The sequence below is a fragment of the Acanthopagrus latus genome, chromosome 21 (genome assembly GCF_904848185.1).
Source record: "Acanthopagrus latus isolate v.2019 chromosome 21, fAcaLat1.1, whole genome shotgun sequence".
NCBI lineage: Eukaryota > Metazoa > Chordata > Actinopteri > Spariformes > Sparidae > Acanthopagrus > Acanthopagrus latus.
The window spans coordinates 11,491,305-11,503,850 of NC_051059.1; the positions used below are offsets into that span (position 1 = coordinate 11,491,305).

Below are 12,546 nucleotides of genomic sequence, written 5' to 3' on the forward strand. Positions count from 1 at the left end.
TAGGCGACTCCATAAATCACTCCAGTACTCCAACTGTCCTTTGTCGTCAGTCTCAGAGATTGCTTATTGCCCCGGTGTTGTTTAAGAAGCTGCTGGTGATCAGATTGTGACCCAGCTTCACCCAACTCACTGAATAAAGTTGCAGTCTATCTATGGAAGCGGCATAAATAAAGAAAGTGTTTACTTTCCGGGAAGTTACAACTCTAAAATACAATGAATGCACTTTCTTTGCCATTGTTGGGCCTGATACTGGTGTATCGGCAGACCGTATGTGATAAAAACACATAACCAGTAATTTTGTCTTCATAAAGGTCCAGTCTGTAGGATTTAGTTGCATCTCATGGTGTGGTGGCAGATTGTAACCAACTGAATACCCCTCGCCTCACTCACCCCCACAGTGGCTGCTAGAGTTAGTTTGGTTTGTCTGATCTGGGCTGCCATAGAAACACGGTGATTCAACATGGTGGTACAAAACAAAACAAATCTATTCATAGTTTCAGGTGATTAAACAATAACGAAAACATATTAATAACTATTATTTTACATTTCTGCACCTATAATGGCCAACGTGTTTGCCAATACAAGTACAACCAAAAGTGGCAGGTTATATTTATAATGCCACTTATATTTGTCATGCCATTACATCAGCTGGGTTTGAGTCTATTTCTGGATTTTTAGGACAGATTTATCATGATTATTGTTCAAATGCTGAAAGAGAGGAGGGTGGTTAGAAAATGCATTTAATTATAAAGTGGTGCCAGTGAAGCCTTGCTCCCTTGCACATATTTGGGTATATTGAGAACCTTTTAAGGAGTCTGGAGGTTACAGTGGGAGCTACAGTTGTCTAAATCTTTGAGAGGCGGTGTTGTTTCTGGAGCTTACCGGTTTTGTTTCCCTGAAATATTGGGAAAATAAATAGGCAACACTTTCCTGTCCCTCAATAACGACTCACTCGTAATTACCGCCTGCACGGTGTTCGCTGATAGAAAACGGCAGTCTTTCTGTTAATTTCCAAGGTGTGAATGTGTTCATCTGTAAGACTGTAAAGCTGGCAGCTGTGGAAAAGGGAAGAAAGTGTGCTCATTCAATTTCCTGTGAATAACTAAAGGTTAATGGCCAGAAAGTAGAGTAAATCATGATTTCTTGGCACCGTCACAACACATGAAATTGGTTTCACAGGATTAACTTATTTTGAAAGAGACGGCCCAGAGGCACAAATTATTTAGAGAAGTGTGAACTCTCACCCTGCAGCCAACTTTCTCTGTTACCAGGATACCAGTCTCTCACGTCTTTTATAAAAACACAAGCGACAGTTGTGAAACTGGTTACGTCATTCCCATGTTTTCTTTAATGATGGGCCAGCCACATTTATGAGATTTTGTTCTCTTGCAAACATATTGTCCTGACCAAAAATATACAGCACCTGTGGGCATTTCTGTCCCCGTGTATTTCTTTAAATCCAGGAACTGAGATTTACAACACTTATTTTCCTTCTCGAACTCATAAAATCTAATGTGATTTATGTAGAAATGTAATAAAAAGCAATGTCAGGACTGCAAATCAGCTCTCGGACGTACCTGCGCGCACATGATGCTGATTCCATATGGCTCAGTGGGTAGAGATGTGACAGCCCTGAAGTGACCAAACAAACATTCACTCATGCATACAGGGGATGAGGAAAATTATTTTCTTTCACTGTTCCCACTTTTTTTTCTTTCAATATGAATCTTTTTCCCATGTTTCAGTTGAACGAAAAAGCACAAAAACATTTGTAATCCAAGAACCAAAGTGCTTATTGTTGAGACAAGTACACATTTACTTGTCCGGAAACGCCACAGCTGTGTTTAGCTAACCTCAGCAAGTGAGTCTTTAAAAGACACCACATGAGATGCGCCTGCTATTTTATGAAGTTTGCATGTTCAGTTGAGGCTTTGTGGGACACTTTTCTTAGTTTTTACTGTCAGACTCTTCTTTCTGGATCAGGACCAGAGTGGTTTGTGAACAGACACTGCTAAAAAAAGGTCCCTTTTCTGCTATATTTGCTCCTAGATTTCACTCTGGTGGACTTGCGGGAGAGAACACGAGACCTGGTTTGATGCTTAAAAGTTAGAACATGATAAATAAACATGATCCAGGGGTCGCCAAGATGGTTGTGAGGGAAAAAAAATAAGTAGTCCCTCAGTTGGCCCTCAAAATTTTAATATTGGTTTTAGCTCTGAAAGCCAGCAGGTACTAGGTCGCAATTATCATATTTCAAACACACTAAACCACTTCTGCTGCGCAAGAATCATTAATCCTGTTCAACTTGTTGACACACAGACAAATCTCAGCCTCTCTAATTAAGATTCAACCACAGTTCCCATGACTGGCCTGCGACATGACTCTAGTGGGGGGAACTCCAGCGATTTACGGGAAGAATCATAAAACTAAACCAGACTATACCAGGAAACTATGGGCATGAACCTACACTTAGTGACTCCTTCGTCAGCTAATATAACTACAGAAGTGAACTTACTCATCATCGTAGCTGAGTTGCTTTCTGGCCCGTGAAGTCAAATCTCATTGAACCTTTCCGATGACTAATTACATGTGGCGTGGATCCTGTTGTAAATTAGATCATCAGGATCTGGCAGATGGCGGAGAGAACAGTGGAAATCAAGTCAATTCCTATAAACACTCAAGGATGGTTGCACAGTAGAGCTTCTGTGTATGTGACGGGGTGGGGGGGCTTCTGCTCCCTCTCCTGCATCACTAGCTCGCAGAGAGATGTGCTCCATTACTCCTCTCCTGTTAACAAGCATCTGGACCAGGTTCCAGGCAATCGGCTGCCACACAACGCCCGGCTGTTTGCTGCGAGGGTGGCCTTAATGCCTGCAGTAATGAATCAGCAGCTCAAAGGAAGCCAAATATACACTCGCTGCAGCGTCACACTCGCAACTGTTTGATTGAAGCCTGCCGACAAGGCGGTCGGACGCGCTGTTTGTTTAGGTTTGACTTCATGTGGGAACTTCTCCGCTGGTCACCTTGCTCCATTTGTTATGAATGATTGGTCGCAGAGTCACCGATGGCAGAAAATGGGGGAATAACAGAGTGTGACACATTTTCAGCTTCAGGTTTATACACGTCAAATGGCCAGTTGTGACGCCAGATCAGTCAAAGCTTTGCAACACGGCGATAAAAAAAATCCTGCGTGACTTTAGCTTAAAGGAGCTCTTTGTAAGAAAGTTGATTTTTGAGTCTCATTCCCAGCTCATCAAAAACTGACGCTTTGAGATGGTGGTGTCCGTTTTTGACAAGTTAGGAATGAGACTCAAAAATCAACTTCTTACATATAGGACCTTTAAAGCTCCTGTAAGTGATAGATATATATATATATATATATATATATATATATATATATATATATATATATATATATATATATATATATATATATTACTGTTAAATAGCTCTATATTCTAACAGTAATCACTGTAATAGAGTGTTTTGTCAGTAGCTCATGTCCCTCCTACTGCTCATGGAGCATAAGAGGAAAGAAATATTCTGGTGTCCCTGCATGCTTCATCCAATCAGTAAGGAAAAACCACAAAGAGGTGGAGTGTTCAGGCAACACGCAGAGAGCAGGATCCTCCTGATCTGGTACCTACAACGGCATTAGCAGAACAGGGAAAGTGACCAATTCCAGCACTCCCTGTGATGGCTTATACAACTAAACAGGGCAAGTGATCAAGAACACTTACAGTAAAGAAAGAGACAAGAGAGCCACCTTGAAAAAAAAAGGGTTGTGCAAGTGTGGTGACGTAGAGAGGAGGGAGGGCATTGTTCACTGCGAAACAGATGGGAAGTTAGCTAAACAAGCACAAAACGTTATTTGTTCTCAATGTTTTTGGCTTGTGACCTCTTCCAGAGTGTCTTGTGTTTTGACCCCTTGTCACGCTCCAGATGTTTTTGAGTTGATGGCAACTCAGAGTTCAAAGGAAGATTCTAAACTTCTCAGGTGGCAGCTACACTGATAAAATGCTGCTTACATAGTGATGCCATCAGGGCTAACAATCTAATAATGCAGAATATCACTAAGTTGTTACATAAGCTATTTTTCTGCGGACTGAATGCTTTTGCTTTTCGTACTGTTGGTACGACTAATTGGTGTATTTTCATAAGCAAGACGGTCTGGGCATTTCTTCCATCACTTCCATGCAAAGCTGTTACGTGATATGTTTCAGAAAGTGTTTTGTATTCATATTTTTTGTATTTTAAGATGACTCATTTGGGTTTGGTTTCTGTCTCCCACAGTGTCTGAGTGATGACTGACCGAGCAGCAGTTTGGAACAAATGATGGAAGATTACACACGCTTTGGTAGAACTGAGAAGATGCCAGCAGCAGGAAATCAATCTAATCTGATTACATTTGCCAACTGAAAGATGGTTTCCCTTCCCATGGGTTCTTAAAGCTCCTCTTAGAGAATCCTCATCACTGATTTTACTGAAGGGATCTCTCGGTGGAGGTTAGCAAGCGGGGGCCAGCATGTGGCCCCCTGACCCTGGACCTCCAGATGTCCAGTTGACACTTCCTGGTTTTGGAAGTGCGTTTGAGGACACCGAGGATCCTCAGGCGCCGCTCTCCTCCGGTGGCTTCTGTCAGTCGTCGATACATTCAGGTGGTCTGGGCGTGTGCTGCCTTCCAAGGACTTCCCTGTCCCTGTCTTCGCTGGGCCGTGACCTCACCTCCCTGCTCAGCTGTAAGACAGCCGGATCCCACGTAGAAAAGACTGTGGAGGACACAGATCCTAAAAACAACAGCCAGAGGTTCAGTTGTTACCCCCAGCCCTCCCTCTCTTTATCCTACATGCTCACCGGCTGTGCTACATCTCCTCCATTTGGCTCTCCGCCGTCCTCTCATTCCTCTTCCTCCTCCTCTTCATCTTTATTTTACACCTCTTCCTCACCTCTCTCTGACGCTCCCGGGGGCAACAAGCCTGCTCATCAGCATCGAAAGATACAGGAAGAGTATCACTCAATCAAACAAGAGCCCACAGATGACTTCTCACCATGTAAGAGGGAAGCGTTTCAGATCAACAACCAGCAGGGGGAGCTGTTCCACGTGGGCCCTGGTCAGGATAGCCCGCCACTTCATTTCCCAAGACTTAACGGACCCGTAGGGCAGGACCCCGTCCTGGACCAGCAGGACCAGCCGTGTCATTGGATCGACTGCAGTGCCACTTACAGCAGCCAGGAGGAGCTGGTGAGGCACATCGAGAAGGTGCACATCGACCAGCGTAAAGGGGAGGAGTTTTCCTGTTTCTGGGCCGGCTGCGTGCGGCGCCACAAACCCTTCAACGCTCGCTACAAGCTGCTCATCCACATGAGGGTCCACTCTGGAGAAAAACCCAACAAATGCATGGTGAGTATGTGTGCTTTTGTGTGGCCGATCACAGTAAACGGATCTGTACAGATTACAGAACCAGAATAGCGAGGGAGAAAGGTCTTTCTGCTGACTTCGCCCACGATTTACCCAAAACAAGCAGGACTCAAACTTGCAACCTCAGCAACTTCAGCTCCACCACCTCTGTTGAGACGATCAGAGAGAGTCAGTCAAAACTCTTATGTTGCCCTCACGTTGGCCATTATTTGTGTATTTGGGTCTGAGAGGCATTAACCTGCTTACAGTACGTGTCAACTTCTCCCAGACTGAGCAGCTGATGATCAACAGTGTGTCAGACAGCGAGATGATCAAATGGTTTCCTCTCCTCGCGACAGGTTTCCCTTACTCATGTGCACCAGAGGGAGAAACGTGGCAGTGTTGAATAAATGGGGGACGTGTCTGTAGCACTGAGCATTGAAAAATCTGCTGATCACACTATTTGTTCCGATTAACGCGTTTAATTCAGAGTCATGAAGTTTTTATGTTTAGTGAATAAACTAATAAATCATTAATTTATGTTCACAGTGAAAAACCGCCTCAAGCAACTTGTCTGCAGAAACACAACAGCCCTCTTTAAACTTGGAATCCTTCAGTCCTGCTCAATTAGGTGACTCCCTGGGTTACTATGGTAACAGCAAGTTTAAGACCACAAGTCCCAGATTTCTCCAGGTAGCAAAGACTTCATGAGCATCTACTTTGTCAGAAACAGAAGAGCAACTGGTATCAGTCAACAGTGCTCCAAAGAAAAACTCATATCATCTTAATAAAGAAGTCCGTCACGTTTTGCATCACCAAGTGTGTAAAAACACATGGAAAATAACAACAACAGTGCAAATACATGCAAATACAATGTAAATGTTGCGGTGAAATATGGTTTTATTACAATAAAAGTATATATATATATATATATATATATATATATATATATATATATATATACAAAAAAAGTCCTTAATCGTTGGGGGCTTCTGAAATGTCTTGTGTTATCGAAACATAACCAGACTTTCCATCGGCATGAAGGTGAGTAGAAAGTTTTTGATGAACTGTTCCTTCGAAGGATTTTGATGAACTGTTCCTTCGAAGGCTTCTAACTAACTAAGAAGGATATCTTGTTGTGCAATAAGTGGAAAAATGATTCACTTTAGTTCCCACAGAGAAAACTCTTTCCTCTTCGTGTGCCTGTGCAACTTGTCTTTCAATACATACGGGATGATGGATGATAAATGCAAAATGTCAGCATACAACAAATATGACTTGGTGCATTTTTAAAAAACACAAGATGTTCAGGAAAAAGACAAATCCTGACCTTGGTGGTTCAGAGAAGACACACAGACTGTGAGGTTTCTGCTCTGACCATCACAACAGTGGCCTTTGAGCTCCAGCACAGCGACTCCCTACAACTGTTGCCGCTCGAACACGTCTGTCCTGTGACGACCTTCAGTTCGGTGCCAACTCCCTGTCGCTCAGAGTGAGTAACTCTCTCCATTATTCCCCAGCGACCCTGCTGCTGTCATCAACCGATTAATAATTCATTCAGAAATATGAACTCAGCGACACGCTTCTTACTAAGGTGAATTAGTCCATTAGAATGAGCTAATCTGCTGCCAGCTTGTAAATGTATTACTGCGGAGAGTTGCCTGACTGCTGAACAGATTAATAAAATTAAATCAACATCAACAAGCACAAAAAAGTCATAAGTCACAGTTGAGCGACGTGAGTAACGTCATTTCATTTTCATAAAGCGTTCAGGCCAAAACATGTAAATTAAGTCATTCGTAGTGCAGCAATGGAAAACGAATATTTCACATGAATGCAGACAGTGTTTGTTAATGAATTTGCCGTATTTACCAGCTCATAATGTTGAGTCTCCGATCAGACCGGTGTTATTCAGGCTGTAAACACAAGTTCCCAAAGTGTTTTTAAATCCACCATGGTCATTATACATAATTTACGGTGCTGAAGTGACACTTGTATGTAGATACACTTGAAATATAAATGTGGAGATATTCTGTATTTACTTCACTGTCAACACCAACCACACCAAACTCCAAAACCAACCATGACTTTAATGACAAATGCAGTCTGCTGTATTTTATCTCGCCATGCCAGAAAGTTCAAGCATGGTCAAATAAATGAATAAATAAAAACAGCATTTTGAGTCGGTCCCATGTTTACTGTCGAGACTGTTCCCCAACTGCCCTATAACGACTCACTTGTATGTTAAAATAAGAGATGATAAAAGAAGGCGACGTCTCTGGTTCTGCTCTATCGATTATGATCATTTGTTTTTGAACTGTCCATATTGAGTCTTTCTCTTCTGATTAAAATGTATTCCCCAAAACTACATAGTGCCCCTTTAAGACTATTATACTCAAGTACTTTTCATGTGGTTCTAAATTTACTCAAGAAAGACTTTACCTTTGCCTTTGCATGCACACAAACATTAAAAGATGATAAATGATAAAAGACAGTACCGATTTACAAACAACTAAGTATAAAATGTCAGGTTCAACCATGACATCTTAAAATGAAACACTATTCTTTTGGTTACAGTTTTTTAAAAAGACACATTTTGTTGTACATGTTGAGGTAATAAAGTACATTAACCTTAACAGATCTTGAATAAAGCTGCACTCAGATTTCTACTCTGTCAACAACTTTAGAGGTCTGTTTCCATTTTGTAGCCACACATATTTTCTTATGTTTAGGGTTACATTTGTTTGATTTTGTTATTTTTTGAATGATGTATTAACTACAGTAGTGAGGCATTAAGTGTATCCTCCTTTCAAACAACTCAAACTGAGGTCTGTCCTCACAGTTCAGCTCACATAAAACTGCCGCACGTAATCCTCAGTTTCCCACCACATGAAGACTCTTAATCTGTTTTCTAATACCTGCACATGTGTTTGCTAGTGTGATTGATTATGATTATGGGTTGATTTATTTTGTTGTTGTGTTGTTGTTGTTTTATGGATGAGAATTCAAGCCTTTGGTTGATTAATGACCATGGTGTAGTGTGTTCTTACGCCAGGACTTATTAAAGCAAATGAGGTGACTGACATTTACTGACTCATTAGTGAGACTTAATAAAAAAAAAACCCTGGACTGAATATCAGGCAGAAAATCGGTTTCCATATTTCTCTCTGGATTAGTTTAAAATGGATGAAACACTTTATTCTTTTATTTTAGTATCAGAGTCAGACCAGGATCGCATTTGAAGATTTGCAAAACATCTTTTTTTCAGAAATGAATCAGTATTTGAATTATTAACTCCAATATAGATGTGCCATTAATCTTAAGTGCCTCGTTGCGCTTTGATATACAAAGGATTTGCCTTCTTTTTGTGTCTTTATCCTCCTCCTTTATCGAAATGACTGATGGATAAATTGGATACTTTTCTGTTTGACCCTCAAAACATTCAAAATGTGTTGCATTCGCCACATAAGGTGAATTCTTAAAAAAGTGACCTTTTTGAATTCTTAAAAAAGTGAAGTCGAGATTGTCCAAATGTTGTTGAACCCCCTGTTGGTAAACTTTGACTTACATGTCAGACGCGACAACAGTTAAAGTCTGCAGGGTTTGAGACTGAATGTGATGGTAAAGTTTCTGTAAAGCTTTGGTTTACAGTGTGAAGCCTGCTGACTCTGATATTTGCTTCTTGTCTGGCCCAAGTCCAACAGAAACACTTTTACCTACCACAGCCGAGTGTGTGTGTGTTTGTAAGTGTGTGTGTGTGTGTGTTTGTAAGTGTGTGTGTGTGTGTGTGTTTGAAAGTGTGTGTGCGTGTTTGTGTGTGTGGTTATGTTCCATGTTACTGGGAAAAAGGCCACTACCTGAAGTTTATGATTCAATAACCCAAAAAGTGTGAATTTATGTATATATTACCTCTTGACTGGTTATTTCCGTTGGACTAGACTTGGGCTCATCTGCGATGTGGAAATGTGATGTGTAAGTGACGGCCCAACATACTTGATTTTTATAAGAAGAGAAAAGTTTTGATGTTTTAATAGGCCGTATTCACACGGCTGCCATTTTACCCTGACGTCACGCTCAGGGTGTGAAGCTCTGAATGCTGACATGATGCAATGCTGCTGTTTTCTAGGTTGCAGGTCATATACAGGTAAGATAATCTGACAAAATGTTATCCTTTCACCACTTTCCAACTGACAAAACCTTTTTTTTGCATTCCTTGTCAGTTTGAAGGCTGCACCAAAGCGTTTTCACGTCTGGAAAACCTGAAGATCCACCTGAGGAGCCACACCGGTGAGAAACCATACATCTGCCAGCATCCCGGCTGCCTCAAGGCCTTCAGCAATTCCAGTGACCGGGCCAAACACCAGCGCACACATCTGGACACAGTCAGTACACAGCAACACAAAGCCATCCACACCTGTCTTAAAGATTGCACTTGACATATTTCATAGTATGAAACCAGTGAACCGTTTTTTTTAATCAGTTATAGCTATTATTTTTCCATTATCGAATTCCTGCCTCAAGTTTCTCTGAACAAATGATCCATTACGCTGATCTTATCATCTTTACATTGGCTTCCCATCAAGTTCAGGATTCGTTTTAAGATTCTGAAAACTGCTTTTTTTTCTGCTCAAATTTAGCTTGTAATTGTCTACAAATTGCACTGGAAGGTGACCAGTTTGCAGCTATCACTTGTGCCTGCTGCATGGATGAATAAATAAGAGAATCAAAGAGCTTCTCATACATCATGAGTTGAGACTCTTAATTTTATCAATTTCTGCTCTCAGCACCTTGTCATGCTTTATAAAACAGGCAGCGGAATTCACCATCTAATGACCTCAAATGATGAAACTGATGTGAATATGTATCAGGGGACTCGGAGGAGCGGGGGCGACTGTCATAAATTAAGTCAAGAAGAAGTTATGAAATCCACCACTGATGCAGCCCGAGAGAAAATAGAAAACACTCGTATTCCTTGAAATCCAAACTCTTAAAACTTAGATGGCTCCCTCTTGAGTACCAGGTGCCAGACATGGCGCCAGTATCGTGGCTCTTTCCATGAACATCCTTTCACGTCCCATGGTACATTAAACAGGATACAATTATAAGTACTTGAGACTTGAGCATTTCCATCTTTTGATGCTTTATACATCTATATTTCTACATTTCAGAGGCAAATATTATACCTCTTACTTCACTACACTGATGTGACAGCTGCAGTAATTAATAACTGATGCATTATTATACACAGTTGGTCCTCAGAGTTACTTCAGGGCCACATTATTGTCTGATCACATTTTGAAATATTTTTATTTTTCAAAGATATTAATATCATGAAAATACACAATATTGACATTAATACAGTTTAAAAATGGACCACTGTGATTCTGACAGTGACAAATTTGCTGAAATAATATTTGAGTCAAAATGAAATTCTCGCCAAAATGCAACCTAGGATTTTTTTGTGAATGTATATGAGTATTGTTTGTTTTTTAATTGCACTGTTTTGTTTTCTTTTTGGTTTAAAATAAAGTCCTTCACTCACTCAATCACTCATCAATAGCTGCTAAACAATCTAAATACTTCCTTCATCACTGTTCATGTCTGCATACAATCATTAGAAACTCCTTAGTCTTAGTCTTAGTCCATCACTATACAAAACCAAGAAACGCTACATCCTCCATGGTTAAAATGAGTTGTAGAGTGTAAAACCTCACTGTCTCAATTTCTTTATGATATACAATATTTGTGAGGTAATTCTGGGTAATGACTGCTGCACTAAACACGCATCAGATCACTTTAATTTAAAGTGCCACTGCTCCCCTCTTCCCTCGTCTTTCTGTGCGTACATTCTTTAGGATTGTGAAACTACATACCTTCTGTGGATTTATTCTATAAACCACAGTTATTTTTACTCCTGCTGACAAGCGATGAGGATTTAGCAGTAATCCAGCAAATCAGATCTCTTATTACTCGAGTGAGATGGAGCTGTACGACTCTCTCAGTGTTATTACAACAAGAGGAGAAGGTTATTTTCTCCCTTTTTGTGGTTTCACGCTGGCTAATGGCGGCTTTGACGTTGCGTCACAAATCAAGAATCAGACACATCTGGCGCCATCACGGAGGCCCAGAGGAGGACTGTCTGAATGTAAATAATTGCTGAATATAGTATATCAAGCAGCCAAGAAAAGGCTGGTGTCAATACAAGCTATTTAGGTTTGACTAAATAACTTGTATTGTGTTACTAATGTTATAAATAATGGCGTGTCAGGAAAGATTTGTTTTCCGAAATGAGGTCAGAAATTCGCAGCTCACATAACCCGAAAAACTTCGCTTTTTTAATCAGTAACAGCCACCTCACACCAGTTTCTGCATGATTTGTTACCCCGAGTCAGTGGTTGTGGAAGTATTCAGATCCTGCGCTTAAGTGAAAGTACTGATCCCACGGTGTACAAATCCTCTAGTACAAGTCCTGCATTTAAAATGATATTGTAAAAGTAAAAGTATGTAAGTATAATCAAACAAATGCACTTTATTAGTATTAGAAGTAGAAGCACTCAGTGAGGTTTTTAAAGCGTCTGTGGCGTTCGGTCAGTTCTGTGCATTGTAAACAAACCAGCCAACAGCGGAGGCGGAGATGAATGCACGGAAGCGAAGCCCACATTTCTGGTCAGAAGGAGAAACACACCTGTTTTTAAACATTATGAAAGACTTGGTTGTTCACAGGTTTTTTGGACTTGGATACATGTAAACGAGACTATAACTGAAATATTCATTTTAATATTGTCGCTTTTGGGCCAGAAACTGGAATATTGCGGGCATGTAAACGTAGCCACTGACATGACATCTAATACAATGGAGACACCGTTAACGATATTGGTCACATGTGTGGTTTCCCTGCTTTGACAAGTTAACATGTCTGCTGTGAAAAGGGTCTGTTTGAGGTTAAAAGTAATATGGGTTGATACTTATATACTCATGCCAACATGCCATTCTGCATTTGTAGATTAAATAGTTTTTTATGAGATAATTGATTTTTAACTTTCACTTCCTCATGTCAGCCATCCAAGCACAAATCACAATGACTTATGTTTATGAATCTTACTTTAAACATCTTTTGAGTTAGTTCTTTTTCTTGTCGCTGAGCTCTT

The 12,546-nt window shown here is 40.6% G+C and overlaps 1 protein-coding gene across 2 annotated transcripts in view; it reads left to right on the plus strand.

Moving 5' to 3' along the window:
• The window catches only part of LOC119011820 (zinc finger protein GLIS1), a 42,768-nt gene that overhangs the window by 14,847 nt on the left and 15,375 nt on the right, over nt 1-12,546 (plus strand). For both annotated transcript variants that reach the window (XM_037085222.1, XM_037085223.1), the window contains exons 2-3: nt 4,294-5,401; nt 9,619-9,780. In XM_037085222.1, coding sequence (XP_036941117.1) covers nt 4,526-5,401; nt 9,619-9,780 — 1,038 coding nt within the window. In that variant the 5' untranslated portion in view covers nt 4,294-4,525. The remainder of the gene's footprint in view (nt 1-4,293; nt 5,402-9,618; nt 9,781-12,546) is intronic.